The 18,260-nt window shown below is 41.7% G+C and overlaps 1 protein-coding gene across 2 annotated transcripts in view; it reads right to left on the bottom strand.

Annotated features, from left to right (window-relative positions):
• Positions 1-18,260, bottom strand: part of ITPRID1 (ITPR interacting domain containing 1) — a 189,093-nt gene that overhangs the window by 16,587 nt on the left and 154,246 nt on the right. For both annotated transcript variants that reach the window (XM_063452060.1, XM_063452061.1), the window contains exon 9: positions 3,630-3,700. In XM_063452060.1, coding sequence (XP_063308130.1) covers positions 3,630-3,700 — 71 coding nt within the window. The remainder of the gene's footprint in view (positions 1-3,629; positions 3,701-18,260) is intronic.

The raw sequence follows: 18,260 nt of genomic DNA, 5'->3' as shown, positions 1-18,260 counted from the left end.
TGGGAAGATGTCTGAGTGGTTGAGGACCCCATGCCAGGAGGTTGGTGATCAGGGCTGACTGCCATCCAAGGATTATACTAATGGAGACTATAGCTAGGTCAACTACAACTAACTCCACTCCCTTGGTTGAGATCTGCCGCTGGGTGGGGAGACCAATTACCTCTATTCCCTGGGTTGCACTCTGCTGCTGGGGAGGGAGGTTGACATCCTATGGGGGGAACATCCTTCCAGATCAATTTCACCCCCTCTGCTGAATGGTCACTCCAAACCTCTTTTCGCTGGAGACTTCCCTTGTTCTGGCCACCTGGAACTCGTGTTCTCTCTTGGCTTGTAAAGCGATAGTCACCTGGTCCCAGGTTGCCTGGAATGTCTACATCGAAACATTAGAGCCATACCAGGCCAGTCACTGCTGCACCTCGAACAGAAACTCTGAGTAAGAGTCAGCCATGCTTGTCTGGTCCAACTCTGCTTATGGATTGCCTCTGAATAAAGCCAATCCCTCGAACACTCACCTCTGGAATTCCTCTAACAACAAGGACGCTAGCTCTATCCCTTTCCAGAAGATGCACAGGTGTCCCAGAAATTGCGCTGCTGTCCCAGGCATGATTCCCCCGTTGCTAGAAAGCCAGCCTGACGCTGCCACCAAATGTAATGGATCCCCTATACTCCGCCTGAGTATATCTGCTGTAGTTCTCCCAAATCCCAAGTGAACCAGTGATTAAAGCTCTGAGCTACCTAAACATCAGCTTAGATTTGATGAAGGGTATAAGAAAACTGGTTTCATTATGGCCATATGGCCCACTTTTATACACAGACACCCAGCAGGGGGTCTCCATACAATATAAGCCCCTCCCAAAGATCTCTGGGCCTGGGAGATAATAGTGTTAAAGACTGGTAAGTTAATTATCTCCCAGGAACAGAGAGGCAAACATAAAAATATAAAGCATAAAAATGCCCCAAAACATCATAAAAATATATAATAACCCCACAAAAATTACATCCTCAAATAGCCCTGATCTGAGCGCCCAAGTTCTTCAAAAAGTGCTCAGATCTATTTAGAATAGGGGAAAAACCACTGTCAAAGTTCTGACCGGCCGCACACGTGGTCCTATGCCCAAAACAGTTCCAGGGCGTTTGGTGCTTTGGCCGGTTAACTTTTGGGAGCTCCTGTGGCTGCAATATGGGATGCTCTGCCTGGGTTGCATTTGTTCCCCTTAATCTCAGGCACCTTCCCTCCAAAATGTCATTCAAAACCACAGACCAAGTTGTCCGGGAGCCGCACGGTCACCTCATGCTGAACAGTTCCATAACATTCGCGGCTTAGTCCTGCTGAGGTGACCGGGAACCCACAAAGTCCTCATGCCGAATTTAGTTCCATAATGATCGCGACTGAGGACTATTTATGGGTTTCTTCATGCAAACAGCCGCCAGGGAGCTAGTGACAAACCAGGGGCACCCAGGGAAAGCTGCTAATGGTGGCTGGGGAGATTTAACTCCTGAACAGGGTTTTTGTATATGGCCCATAATCTTTGGGCAGGAGGCTAGCTAGCAGACTCCTCCAGGAGTTTGTGGCAAATGTCCCGGATAAGGAGCATTTGTCACAAGGTGTAATTTTTTTTTCTTCGGTGTGTGTGAGAATAATTATAGACAAAGAAATAATTCATGAAAAATAACAAATGGCATATTGAGTTCCATCGTGAAGTAAAGCAGTTAAACAAATAAAAGATGCACACTTGACAATTTATTAATTGTATTAAAACATTGATATTATTGGTATATTTGCATACCATCAAACTGTCAAAAACAAAAACAAAAATTAACTGTCAACAGTAAACCTAGTAAACACATGGCTGAAAGGGACACTGTAGACACCCAGACCACTTCAGCTCATTGAAGTGGTCTGGTTGCCATGTCCCATCACCTTTAACCCTTAGCATGTAATTATTGCAGTTTTTATAAACTGCAATAATTACCAGCTAAAGTTAACTCCTGGCTCAAAGGCAACTTTTGGTTGCCTAAATGTCACTGGACGTCCTCACGCTGTGCAGCGTCACTGGAATCCCAATAGGAAAGCATTGAATAATGCCTTCCTATGGGGAAATCTTAATGCGAGTGTGCCCATTGCTGTGCATGTGCATTAGGTCTTCCCTGCTGACTTATGTGGATGGGGTAGGAGCGTTGGTTGAGCAAAGCCACCGCTGGACCCAGGTAAGTAACAGATGGGGTTAGTAACTCGTTCTGCACCACAGGGTGGCCGTGTGGGTGGCCTTGACAGACGTCGAAGCTATAGTGCCAGGAAAACAAGTTTGTTTTCCTGGCACTATAGTTTCCCTTTAAAAAAAGGTGCTTACCAATATGTTAAAACTTATATGACTGAGACAACAAAATCATTCTGCTAGAGTCTTTGAGGTTTTTCTCATTGCATCTTTAACAGAGTAGAAAGAATTATAGTTCTCCTCCTTTTACAACAGGTTTTCCCAACAGGTAGATCCCCAGATGTTGTAGAACTACAACTTCCATGATGCTTTGTCATTCTAAATGCATTCTAAAGGCATGCAAAGCATCATGGGAGTTGTAGTTCCACAAAATCTGGAGATCTACCTGTTGGGCAGTCCCATTTTACAACAATCTTTGTGTTGAATGGTTGTTTCATGATAACCAGCTTTTTAAAAGAGGACTGTCACATCCAATATTTTTACTTATGTTTACATACTATATATTTAATGTGAGGTGTGGAAAAATAAAAATAAATGTAGAAATCCACACATATTTATGCTGCAAATGGATCCCTCCATTTTAGCTCTCTGTCAACCTGTCAAGCAATCATAGTAATAAGATCTGTCCTTTGCACCTGGCAGTCAGCGAAAGCATACAAAGAAGAAGAATTAACTACTTAATGATATTGGACTGTGCTGTCCTGCAAAAGAATGGCTTGAATGCCATAAGGGTGGCATGCCGTAACAATCAGCATCCCCCCACCCTCAATGATACACACCCTCCCTTGCGATCACGATAAGGGGAACTACCTTATGTAATCTATCTCAGAAGGATTAAGGGCTTAAACAACCCTGCCAGGAAATGAACTTGTGATCACCAAGGGTTGAACTGATGATGCATTACCCACTGAGCTATCTCACTATAAATATTTGTTGAGAAATCCAATCCCCATTTCTCCTGAACAAAATGCTATATAATAAGTGTGGGTTCGCTTCATATGAAAGAGGTAAATTATGGTTCAACAAACATATCGCTCAAATTCTAGGTTTTGTTTTGGTCAGAACGTGTACAATTGCCTTCTAAGGGGTTAAACAATGCTTATATTTCTCCACCTCATCTGTAATGTTTGTTCTGGCTTTGCCTTGTCTTAACTGGATTATGATGTCCTCTACTTAATCTTTTATATACATTTAAAAGAAACTGGAGCATTTTTGTAGAAACAATGTAACAAATATTATAATCAATTTTCAATGTTTAATTGAATGGCCAGGGCCAGATTTATCTACCTAGCTGTCCAAGGCCAGTTTCTTTAATGCCACACACATTACAAGCAAAGCACCATCCACAATGCCATTTTGCAATTATTAAAACAAAAATAATTTTATATCTCGTAAGGATTTGTAATATCTTACTAGTGAAGATTCTGGTGGTTCATCTTGAAAGCCACTACTGTCAGATTGGCAACTGTTGGTTCTTGCCATGTCTGAAACAGGTTAAAACAGAAAATGTAATATAATTAAATATGCATGTAAATAATAATAATAATAATAATAATAATAATAATAATAATAACAAAGTATTTAACCATGTAAATATTCAGTTGAGCTGTAAAGAAATTTGGAAATACATTGATGGCAATATTAAAAAAAATGAACCTAGGTTTACAAATCTGTCATACAAAATAGACAGAGATGCAAATCACTAATATATTACACCCATCATCACTTCTGAAACAACCTAAACTATCAGCACTATATATGAATGCGTATATCAAATAAAAAAAATATTCAATTACAGTAAATGGTTCTGAAATACTTACACTGTGCACAGAGTCAATATTTCAAAATCACCATTTTTTGTTAGAGTTATGTTTTTATAAATGGTTTCTAAATGTATATTTGAGTTTAAATATATAGGGTTATTCACTTAAGTCCTAATGCATAGGCCTGTGGTCAGTGGGTAGGGATTATTTATTTAAAACAGAGTGCATCTAAGGTCCCCAGCCCTGCACCCATCGGTGACGGGTGTGGGCTTTGGTAATAATCTAGGGCACCAAACGGTAGTACCCCCTCCAAGTCCCTATTCATAAATGATGTGTAGGGACTTTAATAAGGTATCCCATCCCTAGTTTTAAACATTTAGTAGATATGCCCCTTAAGTGGGGGCATAAGGAGATTTAAAACCTCCCTTACAGTAATTTGGGGTTATTCTGGGTGTTTTTCAATATTTTATTTACTTCTTTTTTTTTTATGTGGCAGCTGACTAGCATTTGAGAGCTAGTGCTGTAAGGTGGCAAATAGTACTTGAAATAGTGCTTCACTTGTAAGAAGTGAGTGGACAATATTTAGCACATGCATCGAGCTAGGTGCATTCAATTCTGATTTTGGTTAAAATCAGTGCTTTGTGAATCTTCTCCGTCTTATACTTTGTATAACGGTCACCAAATGCATCCAGCAAATTGCTGCATATTCGTTTGTCCTGGACAAAATCCGAAGGTGTTTAGCTTTAGCAAATATAAGTACTGCAGTTGGAATTCAGCTATATTTATTGGATTTTGTCCATCCAAACAAAATCCGGTGTTTATTAAATAATCTGTTTAGTGTGCTGAATCCCCTTTATGGCTGGTGGTCAATAATTCAAATCCAATGTCTAAAAATATCATCATATCTTACTTTATAATACACTAAAATTATTAAGATTTAAGAATAGGTTATCTTTTAATATTTATATTGGTTGAATATATTAATTCATGTTATATGTACAAACATTTACAATGTATGCTTATGCTCTGCAACATTAGCATTTTATTATTTAGCATTATTAATATTAAATCTGTATTTATACATAAGTCTATTGATCAATGATGACATGTCTCCACAAGGGCAGTTGTGACCTCGGGTAAACAGATAACACTAATGTAGGAAGACTTACACTCCAGACATATTATATGATAGCAAAATAGTTTCCTTGGAATAATCTTCATGTTCAAATTTGTCCACATACAAAATGTTTTCAATTTCAGTTACATGAGCATTTCCAAGAGAGAATAAAATAATGTGACTGCTGTAACTATTCCGGTACTTTTTCCTGAATCCTCTGCTCAGTAAGTTATAAGACATTGATGCGGACATATACACATTGCAGCCATGAGCAGCATATTATTCCTTAAAAAGTGAAATGCTAATATAAATCTGAATGGGAGCTGACATATGCAAGCTGTTGTAATAGAATACCTAGAATTAGTGAACATAACCATTTGTGACACTGTGTACATTTTTCCACATGCAAAGCTATAGGCAAGTAATAGACCAAGATATCTTGGGTGAAATTATGGACATTGGAGAAGGATTAGGTTGTTGGCAAATATGTCAAATAGGTATATTACATGGTAAATACTCTGTAAAAATATACAATTAACTTACCTAGGAATATATCTATTTGACATATGTATTAATAAATCAATCCTTTTCCAATATCCAATGTAATGCATTAACATCTCATCAAACAAAACATCCTAATTGATACTTGTGCCATGCTGCATCTGGTATCAAACATGCTGATGACGTGAGGATGCTGGACACACATTGTACCTGACACACTATTAGTCTCACATCCCAAAACATGCCAGGGCTGGATTTCCCCTCCTTGCTGCCCGAAACACAGTATCCTCAATACTAACTAACTCTATATATACATACATACATCAGATTGCATGCATTTATATGACCAGTTTGGTGTATGATTATTTGGTTAATGTGACTAGGTTGGTATTTGGATGATAAGTGGGACAGGGCTGGGAGAGGAAGTGTGTATGTGTGTAAAGTCTGCTCGTGGTGTTGTACTTCCGTGGGAATGCTGCTTGTGGGATTGCACGTCTGGGGTGGTTACTTGCTGTGTTGCATTTGGAGTTGCAGTGGATGAATATGGGCTTTAGTTGGGGGTTAGTAACTATAGTGGGATGACAAGTACCATATTGCTATACTGGGGTGACAGGGTTTGTACTGTTACATAGTTACATATTTACAAAGCTGAAAATAGACATGTGTCCAATAAGTTCAACCTTTCTCACATTTGTCTTTGCTGTTGATCCAAAAAGAGGCAAAAAAAAGTTTGAAGTGCTTACAATTTTGCGACAAGGGGCACCAAGGGGACCATGGACAGAGCTTTGAGGGACTCCAGCTGGGACAGGATGAGAGGAGGAGGTATCTTTATAAAAGAAGACACTGAATGAGCGTTGGGAGAGATAAGAGGAAAACCACAAGAGGATAGAGTCACAGAGACTGAGTGATTGAAGAGTTTGAAGAAGAAGAGCATGAACAATGGTGTCAAAGGCAGCAGAAAGGTGAAGAAGAATTAGTATGGAGTAGGGATTTAGCTGCGATTAGGTTGTTAGCAACTTTGTGCAGTCTCTGGTGAGTGGAGAGGGCAGAAGCCAGATTGAAGAGGGTCAAGGAGGGAGTTGGAATTTAGGAGACATATGGGTAAAGAAAAGTCTTTCCAGAAGCTTTGAGGAAAAAGGGAGCAGGGATATGGTTAGAGGGAGAGGACGGGTCAAGAGATGTTTTTTTTAGAATAGGTACTACAGTGCTATGTTTAAGGTCAACAGGGAGAGAAGAGTGAGAGCAGTTGAAGATGTGTGTTAAGGAAGGCACCAGGCAGGGGGAGAGAGATCTTATAAATTGAGATGGGACAGGATTGAGCAGGCAAGTGGTGGGGCGATAGGAAAAAAGAAACGCATCCACCTCTTGTTCAGTAGCCGGGGAGAAAGTCTGAAAGGTAGGAAAGGCATGATCAATGTGTGGTTGAGAATGAGAAGGCAAGGTGGGGAGAACGCTTTCCTTAGCTGTTCAATCTTGTCGGTAAAATAGCATGAAAAGCTATTGGCTGTAAGGTTAGTTTGGGGGGGGGGGGTGGCCACAGCAGGGCAAAGAAGAGATTTAAAGGTGTCAAGTAGGACACCTGGGATTGTGGGAGCATGAACTAATGAGAGAGGAAAAGTATGACTGTTTGGCGATGATAAGGGCTATGCTGTATGAACACAGTATGAATCTATACTGGATATAGTCTGCCTGGGTGCGAGACTTCGCCCAGAAGCATTTGGAACAATGGGAGCATCTTTGCAGGTAGCGTGTTGATTTAGTATGCCACAGTTGGGGGCGTGTGTTCCTCGAGGTGCATTAAGGAGCGGGGCTGCAGCATTCAAGGCACAAGTGAGGGTACTGTTATATGTGGAGATGGCCAGTGAGGGATGGGAGAGGGAAGGGAGGGATAGCAGTTCTGAATCAATATCAGCTGACAGCTGCTTGAGGTCAATAGAATTAAGGTTCCTCCTGAGTTGAGGGGGGTTAGGCTGAGGTTGTTGGGTGAGGGGGTACTTGAAAGCAAACGATAAGAGGTGGTGATCAGAGAGAGGAAATGAAGTGTTGCAGATATTAGATACTGTACATACATAAGTGAAAATGAGGTCGAGGATATTGCCAGCTACATTGGTGGGAGAATTAGCCCACTGTGATAGCCCGAGGGAGGGAGTAATTGAAAGTAGTTTAAAAGCATGAGACATGGGTAATGACATGATAATTTTAATTTAACATTAACTCACTCACAATGAATGAAAATAGCATAATTAAAGTATCATACACCATCATAGCTGGGGGTTCTGTCCCTTCTTTCCACCCACAAAATTACGGTAATGGACCTGTTTCCCCAAGTTCGCCTTCATCGCTATTTCCTACACTCAGGACGTTACAAAAACAAAATTAACAGAATATAAGGAATTTTAAACAAAATAAACAAATGTATCACTTAAATAGCTTATTCATTGCTTGTCTGACAACTACATGTGAAATAAGGAAACAAACTGACATGTCTGCCTAAAACATTTAAATGAATGTTAAGTTTTACAGCATGTACAATATGAACTACTTCTTAATTCCCACTTTATATAACCCTACCAAATAAATAAATACATAAACTTTTCATTCCAATTATTAGTTTACTGTGAATATTGTTGTTTCACTCATTGGTGGCTATTGACTTTTAAAAGTCTTCAGCATGTAACGAAAAGATTACACTATTCATATTTCATTAAATATTCCTAATATTTTCCACTAGATGGCAGCAGTACATTATATTTTCAGTTTTCAATAAATTGTATAAAGATGGAGAGATGTTTTCGTTTTTTTACAGATAGGAGGATTTGTGTTTTGCTTAACTTTCCTTACTCAGCAAAGATAAACCAAGTACTCTGTAGGCAATGTATACCTTTTGTTATGAATTTAAAGGAACACTATAGTATAAAATACACATGATGATGTTGCCTAGGGGCTGTAGTTGGCGTATAAGTTAATAGCGGCTGTAGTGGATGCAGGGAAAATAGCAGGTATGGTGGTTGCAAGGGGGTAACAGGGGCTGCAGTGAGTGCATAGGGTAATATGGTCTGTAGTGGGTGCAGGGGTTAATAGGGGCTATAGTAAGTTTATGGGGATAAGGGCTGTAGTGGGTTTATGGGGATAGGGGCTGTATTGGGTTTAGTGGGTATTAACTGTAGTACCCACTACATCCCCTATCTCCCCTGCACCCTGCATAACCCCTATTACACCCTGCACCCATTACAGGCCCTATTACCCTATGCACACACACCCAACAGAGGCTGTAATGGGTTATAGAAGCATTATGGGTGCATAGGGTAATAGGGGCTGTACTGGGTGCAGCGGGTAATAGGGGTGTCGTGAGAGGGTTAGCGGCTCTAATGGGTGCAGCACTATTGCTGTGAAATACATTTCCCGGGTGTGCCTCCAATTCCCTATTCCCCACATTTTAGAATTTGTCACAATAATTCAGCAGTGCCTCTTCTTAGTTCAGGTTCTAGGTCCACCTATGAGTCATTACAGCATCATCAACTAAAATGCCAGACACCACCATTGCAATACAGGGTTATTCATGTTTTAGAAATGACAGAGCAAAGAGAGGAGGAGACATTGTTACTTATGTTGACAATTCCATAAAGTTTTTATCCCCTTACAAAACTTTAGCTCTCCTGCCACCTTTGATTTCCTTTTTGGGATTGAGATCCTGTGCAGTAAATCAATAATTGTTGCAGGAATCCACCGCCCACCTAGATCCCCAGTGCATTCCCTATCTGACACAGCCCATCTCCTTAGTGAAACCAAAGCTCAAAACCCAAAAAGTGAACTGTTGGTCTTTGGAGATTTTAATATTGATTGGCTGAATCCTAAAAATAATAGTTCTTGCTCTCTGTTTAATACTTTGCAGCTAACGCAATTAATCTCCTCCTCAACTTGCATAAACATTAAAAGCCATGCTCGACTAGATTCTCTCCACTTCTCATGATAGAATACAGGAAGCCGGTGTTCTCCCTGACAGTTTCAGTGATCACTGTTTAGTGTACTGCATACGCAAAATAAAGGCTACTAAATACTCTCCCAAGGATTAATCTACTATTTGACTGATACGATCATATTATTTTAAAATAGCTTGCACCTCTCACCTGGCTCTGTAAGCTAATAGCCAGACACCTTGCCTACTTAATACCCCCCACACCTTTTTTATAGGTGCCTGCACTACTCAATTACACATGTAACATAAAACATGTTCAAAAGCTGACCAAGCCGGACCAACCTGTCACCAGATAACCACTAAGAGGGTCATAGGTTATTGACAGCTCAACTCAAAGAGCTTTAGAACATTTTGACATACACCTTATTGTTAACTAAGCAGGCGCATTTCGGTATTGGCAAGCAACCTCTAGTCCAAAGTCTAGCTGCACATGGTTCAGATATGAGGGACTTAAGCTAGATCACAATAAAATAAAAAGGGTTTACTCATTACTGTTGTTGATCATGCTACCATGTATATCTTATTGTTTGTTTGATACTTTGTTTTTTATCACACAATGTAATGCAATGCTCACCCGCAAAAATAAATAATTACAAAAAACTAAATACCTGAACTGGCTAGAGGTTTGTTGAGTGGCACATTTGATTGCATGTTAGAAATATGGCTAAGTCAAATAAATGATTCACAAAGTTAAGAGAAGAGATCATTACCCTTCACAAACAAGTACAGCATACAAAAAGATAGCAAAGGCACTGAATGTTTCTAGAGACATTATTGGAAGCATCGCTTGCAAGTTCAAAGGGGAAGGAACAGTGGTTATACTACCTGGACAGGGCAGAAAAAGGGGGCTATCAATGATTCAAGGGTTTTTCATAACCTACCTTCTCAGATTTCTGAGAAGGTGGGTTGTGAAATACCCTTGAGTGACTGCAAAGATGTGCAGCAAGACTTGGTGGCAACAGGCACTGAGGTCTCAGTGAGCACAGTAAGGCGTGTACTAAATGCAGAAGGTTTCCACGGCAGAACTCCAAGATGTATACCTCTACTAACTTAAAATCACAAGAAATGTTGACTCTAATATATTAAAAATCATATAAATATGCCAAAAACTGCAACTTCTCGGGCCAATGGATCAGTGGTATGTCTGGAGGAAGAAGTATGAAGCATATGCTGAAAAGAACACTCTGCCTACAGTTAAGCATGATGGTGACTCTGTAATGCTCTGGGGCTACTTTGCATTATATGGCACTTGAAATCTGCAGCATGTGGAAGGCAATATGGATTCATTAAAGTATCAGGAAACTCTAGGAGAAAATGTCATGCTGTCTGTGAGGAAGCTGTAGCTTGGGCATCATCGGACTTTCCAACAAGACAATGATACTAAGCATACTTCAAATTCCACCAAGGCTTAGTTGCAGAAGAAGTCCTGGAAAATTCTACAGTGGCCATCACATATACCTGACAAGCCCCAGAGAAATTCTCTGATTGGATTTGAAGAAAACGTTTGCAGCATGCAAGTCCAGGAATATTACTGAACTGAAGGCCATTGCGCATGAACAATGGGCTAAGATTCCTCAGAAACACTGCCAGAAGTTGTCTGGCTTTGTATCCCATTTGCAGCAGGTAATGACAGCAACAGAGTGCTCTACTAAGTAATATAGATGCTTGCTATAATTTTGAGACAGGAGAAGACATTATAAGTTGCCTTTTCAGTTGGGGAAACTACTTGAAGCATTCGTTTCAATTGCTTTTGTTTGATTTGTTCATTGCAAACAGCTGAAAGTCTTTGCAAATTTTGACAGTAAACCTGATTTTCAATAAGGGCTGAATAATTCTGATAACAACTGTATTTGTAAAACTGTTTGGATTTAAATATGTACTAATTGTAATACTTTATTTGATTATTATCAATGTTTGTGACCTTTATAGTTTCTGCTATTAACATTATTCATGTTTTCTCATTATAATTTTTTTTAAGTTGTATTATGGATTGAAATTTAGTAGTTTAGCTATTGATTATTTATGGAACTATTTATATTTTCATAAATATGTATTTGCAGAGAGACAATATTAAATACCGATGCTTTGCACTTTAATACATGATAGCAACCTACCGTATATACTCGAGTATAAGCCGAGTTTTTCAGCCCATTTTTTGGGCTGAAAAACCCCAACTCGGCTTATACTCGAGTCAAGGTCTGTATTATGGCAATTTGCATTGCCATAATACAGACTGGGGGGAGAGGGGGGCTGGCAGAGCTGTAACTTACCTGTTCTGCAGCTCCTGTCAGCTCTCTCCTCCTCTGCGCCGTCCGTTCTGCTCTTCTGTCAGCTTACACTGGAAGTCTCGCGAGAGCCGCGGCTCTCGCGAGACTTACAGTGTAAGCTGACAGAAGAGCAGAACGGACGGCGCAGAGGAGGAGAGAGCTGACAGGAGCTGCAGAACAGGTAAGTTACAGCTCTGCCAGCCCCCCTCTCCCCCCACTGAACTGCCACTGGACCACCAGGGAAGGAGAGCCCCCCTCCCTGCCATATATCAAGCAGGGAGGGGGGACGAAAAAAAATAATATATAAATAAAAAGAAATAATAAAAAAATAATAATCATAATAAAAAATTAATAATAACAAAAAAAAGGGGGTATAAGGACCACTATGGGGGGGGGGTATAAGGACCACTATGGGAGGGAGGGGGTGGGTTAAGGACCACTATGGGAGGGAGGGGGGTATAAGGACCGCTATGGGAGGGAGGGGGGGTATAAGGACCACTATGGGAGGGAGGGGGGTATAAGGACCACTATGGGAGGGAGGGGGGGATAAGGACCACTATGGGAGGGAGGGGGGATAAGGACCACTATGGGAGGGAGGGGGGGGATAAGGACCACTATTGGAGGGAGGGGTGGGATAAGGACCACTATGGGAGGGAGGGGATGGGATAAGGACCACTATGGGAGGGAGGGGGGTATAAGGACCACTATGGGAGGGAGGGGGGGTATATGGACCACTATGGGAGGGATGGGGGGGATAAGGAACACTATGGGAGGGAGAAGGGGGATAAGGACCACTATGGGAGGGAGGGGGTGGGATAAGGACCACTATGGGAGGGGAGGGGGAAGTAAGGACCACTAGGGGAGGGGAGGGTAAGGACCACTAGGGGAGGGGTGAGTCAGGACCACTGGGGGGGGGGTGAAGGAACACGGGGGTGGGGAGGTAAGGACCACTAAGGGAGGAGGAGGGGAAGTCAGGACATATGGGGGGGGGAGGGGGCGGCAAATTTTTTTTTGCCTACGGCGGCAAATATCCTTGCACCGGCCCTGCACACACTGCATTCACACACTGCATTCATACACACACACACTGCATTCATGCACACACACGCTGCATTCATGCACACACACGCTGCATTCATGCACACACACGCTGCATTCATGCACACACACGCTGCACTCATACACACACGCTGCACTCATACACACACGCTGCACTCATACACACACGCTGCACTCATACGCACACACTGCATTCATTATACACACACTGTAAATAAATATTCAATTAATATATTTTTTTTAGGATCTAATTTTATTTAGAAATTTACCAGTAGCTGCTGCATTTCCCACCCTAGTCTTATACTCGAGTCAATAAGTTTTCCCAGTTTTTTGGGATAAAATTAGGGGCCTCGGCTTATATTCGGGTCGGCTTATACTCGAGTATATACGGTACTTATCTATGCCACAGATGTCTGAAATTGCACACAGCTGAGAAGTCTATCATCAACAAGTACTCACAGATCCTCCTAATTGGAATCCTTTCAAATAAACAACCTTTTAGAATAAATTTTACATTCCTGTGTTTCATTACCAAATGAATATTTGTTTTGCTTGTACAGTTAAATGCATCTGACATTTGAATGCCCAGTCACACATTTTGTCTATATAATATTGCAGAGAATATGCACACTCTGACTTCCATAGATACATAGTTACATAAGCTGAAAAGAGACTTGTGTCCATCAAGTGCAGACTTTCTCACAGTTAATTACCTTATGTATTTTTAAATTATTTGTACATTTATAAGACATTAAAGGGACACTATAGTCACCAGAAAAGCTATAACTTAATGTAATTGTTCTGGTGTCTACAGCCTGTCCCTAAAGGCTTTTAGAGAAAAGGCAATGTTTACATTACTGCCTAGTACCACCTCTAGTGGCCGTCACTTAGACGTGGCCAGTAGAGGCTCTTCTTGGAGATGTTCAGCGTCTCCACACACTGCAGAGAGATGCTGAACGTTCTATGAGAAGATGCTGATTTGCGCAGCGCGGCGATATACTGCGCATGCACAATTGCCTCCCATTGGTTTCCTATAGGATATACACATTTGTGTTCCTGACATTATATTGTTCCTTTAATAAACTTGTGAAATAAAATCAGACTTCAAAAATTAATTTTAAGGAATCCCAACTTTTGACCACTTCATAATAGGGGGTCAACAGGGTTGTGTCAGCTTTACATACTTAAGCTAGTAAAAGGACAAGTGCTCTGTCAAATTCTATGTATTTTAATTTATTCAGAAACCTACCATTTTGCATTATATCAAAGGCCTTTGTATAAAATCCTGGTAGAATGAATCATCTACATCTCTGCATGGTTTCATAATAATCAATTATTCAAATTTAAAGGCATGCACAGTGGTCTGGGTGCAGAGTCTTGTTTCCCTTAACCCTACGGGTCTACCAGACACTTTGACTCTGTGAAAAAACACTAGACATCCCCACGCTTGCATAAGGACATCCAGCATGTTGAAATACCCCATAGAAAGCATTGAGTCCTATAGGGAAAGAATAATGCCTTGCATTCATATTAAATTCCCCCCATTGACTGATGTCGGAGATGGAACTCAATCCAGGATCACAGTGCTTGAATCAGGTAAGATTTTAAAAAGGATATTTAACCCTTTACATGTCTGGGGGGGAGGTGGACTGCGGTGATCGTGGGGGCAAAAGGACACTATAGTGTTAGGAATAATGTTTTGTATTCCTAAGCTTATAGTTCCTTTATTTATTTTGTAGTGGTCTATCACAAAGTGCAACAGCTTTTCTCTGACTTTGTATGTTTCTCAGGATTGAAGATGTCAAGGCATATATGTGTGTTTCACATGGCAGCCTTTTCCATGAGCTCACATCTCAAGAGCCAGTATGCTGCTGATATCCACGTTAAACTCTCCCCAAGTTTCCTGTTCCTCTTCTTATATTCTTTATATTCTGTCTGTACAAGATTAAAAGTTGTTACGGGATGTTACGGTTTCAGTCGTCGAGTGCCTGGAATTAAATCGGACACTCTGGGGGGCGGAGCCAGCAACTACACAGAGCAGACGTGCACTAGCAAAGCTCCGCAACAACAAGCCTGAAATAAGCGAATTATACACCTAATCCACACAAATTCAACCCCCACTGAGGTACACAAAGATGGGGAAGAAAGCCAAACATCAAGGAGCAACAAAAACGACAGTAGCGCACGACATTGGAGACCTTCTCCTCCGGCCTGCAAAAAGGCCCTGAGCCTCACCGCGCCAAAACAATATGGCGACGCAGCCTCGGCCTCCTCCGAGGAACGCAACATGGACGAGCTGGATGAATTCCCAACCTTGGGGGGTCTCTATCACCCCTCCTCCGACGAGGACAGCGAACTGCCCTCCACGAAGGGGGACTTCAAGGCCTTACTCTGCAACCTCCGCAAACTGTTTGCTGCAGACGTCGCCACACTGCGAGAAGAAATACACAGTGTGGAGGGGCGAGTTAAGACTATAGAGGAAAGCTCGCAGGACCTCAATGCACGCTGCACACAACTAGAAGCCCAGAACGCTGACCTACAGCGCACTCAGACTCAGCTTACTAACCGCTTGGATGCACTTGAGGACCGGAACAGGAGCAGAAACATAAAGATCAGGGGAATCCCGGAGACAGTGGCCCCGGGTGACTTACTGCCATACATTAGGAGGCTCCTCAATTCCCTACTCACGCCACAACAGGCGAAAATGGCTACGATCGAGGGGACCTACCGCATACCGAGGGCCACCAAAGCTCCGGTGAGCATACCAAGAGATGTCATATTACAGCTGCTGACACGGTCGGCCCAACTAACCGTCATGGCGGCGGTAAGAGGAACAGCTACCCTCCTGTTTGAAACCGCCACCCTGTCCTTCTTCCAGGACTTATCCAGACCCACATTACTATGGCGAAGCAAGTTCAAACCGCTAACCACCACACTTCGCCAACACGACATCACATAACGCTGGGCATTCCTTCGAAGCCTGGTCATTTCGCATGGAGGCGCGACAACTCGCATAACTGAAGCGGAGGAGATGGACTCGGTGCTGAACGCACTGCAGCTACCACAACACCCCGTGCAGACCACTCAAGCCCCGAGACAACATCCTCCTCACATCTGGGACATATCCAAGGTCCAACTGTTCCAGCCGACCGGAGCCACGACTTCACCCTCTGCCGCATTTAAGGCACAAAGGGTCGGCCGCCAGTCAACAGGCACCTGAGACCGGGTAGAACAAACAGGGACACTCACCGCCGCCGAGGGGTGAACCCCCAACTACAGCATAATGCTAACTGTCAGAACTGGTACCTGGCCATTGTTTATGCTGGCTGTTACTGCTTGTTGCCTCTCTGTTTTTCTTAGTTATTTATTTATTTATTTATTTTATCTTTTTTTTTCTTTTTCTATTTTATTTCTTATATATGTTTAGTTGTTCTCTCGTCCTTTTTTGTACTACCGTTAACACTGTGGATTGATAGCAGCTAGGGCGACATCTAATCCTAAGCGACCCCCGCGGCAGACCTTAAATGAGGCTAAACTCTGATCCTGGCTTAACCCTAGCCCCAAATCTAGCCAGATGAAATACCTACACACTTGGGGGGGGGGGGGGGGGGTTTAACACAACACCGACTCACCTTTGTTGTCCTGAAAACTCGACCACATAGCTCCTAACATAAGAGTACACCACCTTTCACAAAATACCGTTAATCCTGCAGACTAGACGCCTACACATACTAACGAATTAGCCCCCAAAATAAAACTCACGAGAACTCCATTGGAATAGCCGGATTGGGATGCCCCTCACTAAAAACCCCTACCACACGGCCCAACTAGCATTAAAGAGACCGCTATGGAGTCAACAGGTACTGTGAAGCTGAGGTTTCCCCATGAGACTGAGGCCCTAGCACTGCATAGGCCTGAACAAGCCTGCTCATTGATCTGGTTCTTAAACTTGTTGCTAACCTTGCCTAATAGCTGACGCACATCATACGTAGCCTCACTCTTTTCCAGAGAGTTATGAATCTTGGTATTAATCCTGTTTAAAAACCGATACATGTCTTATATAGCCTTACCTGCTCTGCGTCTTAAGCCGACATTATTTGCTACTCCTGAGAGAAAAACTCAAACGTGCAATGTGATATGAACCTAGTTAATAATCCTCTTAAAAAACTAATGCATGTCATTTATAGCATTTCCTGCTGAGCGCCCTACGCCGACATTATTTGCTACTCCTGAGAGAAAAACTCTAATATATAACGCTTTATGATCCTAGTTAATACTCCTGTTAAAAAACTAATGCATGTCATATATAGCATTACATGCCATGCGCCTTAGGCCGACATTATGTGCTACTCCTGAAAGAAAAACTCTAATGTACAACGAGTTATGAACCTAGTTAATAATTCTGTTAAAAAACTAATACATGTCATATATAGCCTTACTTCCTTTGCGCCTTAGGCCGACATGATATGCTACTCCTGAGAGAAAAACTCTAATGTACAACGTGATAAGAACCTAGTTAACAATCCTGATAAAAACGAATACATGTCATATATAGCCTTACCTGCTATGCGCCCTAAGCCGACATTATTTGCCACTCCTGAGAGACAACCTCTAATGTACAAAGTGTTATGAACCTAGTTAATAATCCTGTTAAAAAACTAATGCATGTCATATATATAGCTTTACCTGCTATGCGTCTTAAGCCGGCATTATTTGCCACTCCTGAGAGGAAAAATTGAATGTACAACGTGTTATGAACCTAGTTATTAATCCTGTTTCAAAAACTAATGCATGTCATATATAGCTTTACCTGCTATGCGTCTTAAGCCGGCATTATTTGCCACTCCTGAGAGGAAAAATTGAATGTACAACGTGTTATGAACCTAGTTATTAATCCTGTTTCAAAAACTAATGCATGTCATATATAGCTTTACCTGCTATCCGTCGTAAGCTGACATCATCGGCTGCTCCTGTGAGAGAAAAAATCTAATATAAAATATTACCTAAAAGTGCAACACCATCAAATGCCACACAATAGTTAAGTACTGTTATATTGCTTGTCTGTCGATGCTGTTGGGGCATGGACGGAATTTTTGTAAATCATATGCACACAAAAATAAAGAATTAAAAAAAAAATTGGACACTCTAACTTGCGTACACGCTGAACTTTGACGAACACCTGCTTCGTTGCTATTCAAGCAGGAGAGTGGCATTCGGTAGGATTGTTCGCATGAACTAGACAAACAATCGCTACCTAGGAGCCAGAGGATCGGTTCGGTATTTTGCTCGGTTCTGGACTCCTGAAATTGATCGACTGCTATGACTTTTTAAATTGAATTATTTTGGGTAGAAGCCACGTGT

The sequence above is a fragment of the Pelobates fuscus genome, chromosome 4, assembly GCF_036172605.1.
Source record: "Pelobates fuscus isolate aPelFus1 chromosome 4, aPelFus1.pri, whole genome shotgun sequence".
NCBI classification, from domain to species: Eukaryota; Metazoa; Chordata; class Amphibia; order Anura; family Pelobatidae; genus Pelobates; species Pelobates fuscus.
The sequence above is the reverse complement of the archived record's forward strand: the minus strand, read 5'-3'. Positions and strand labels throughout refer to the sequence as shown.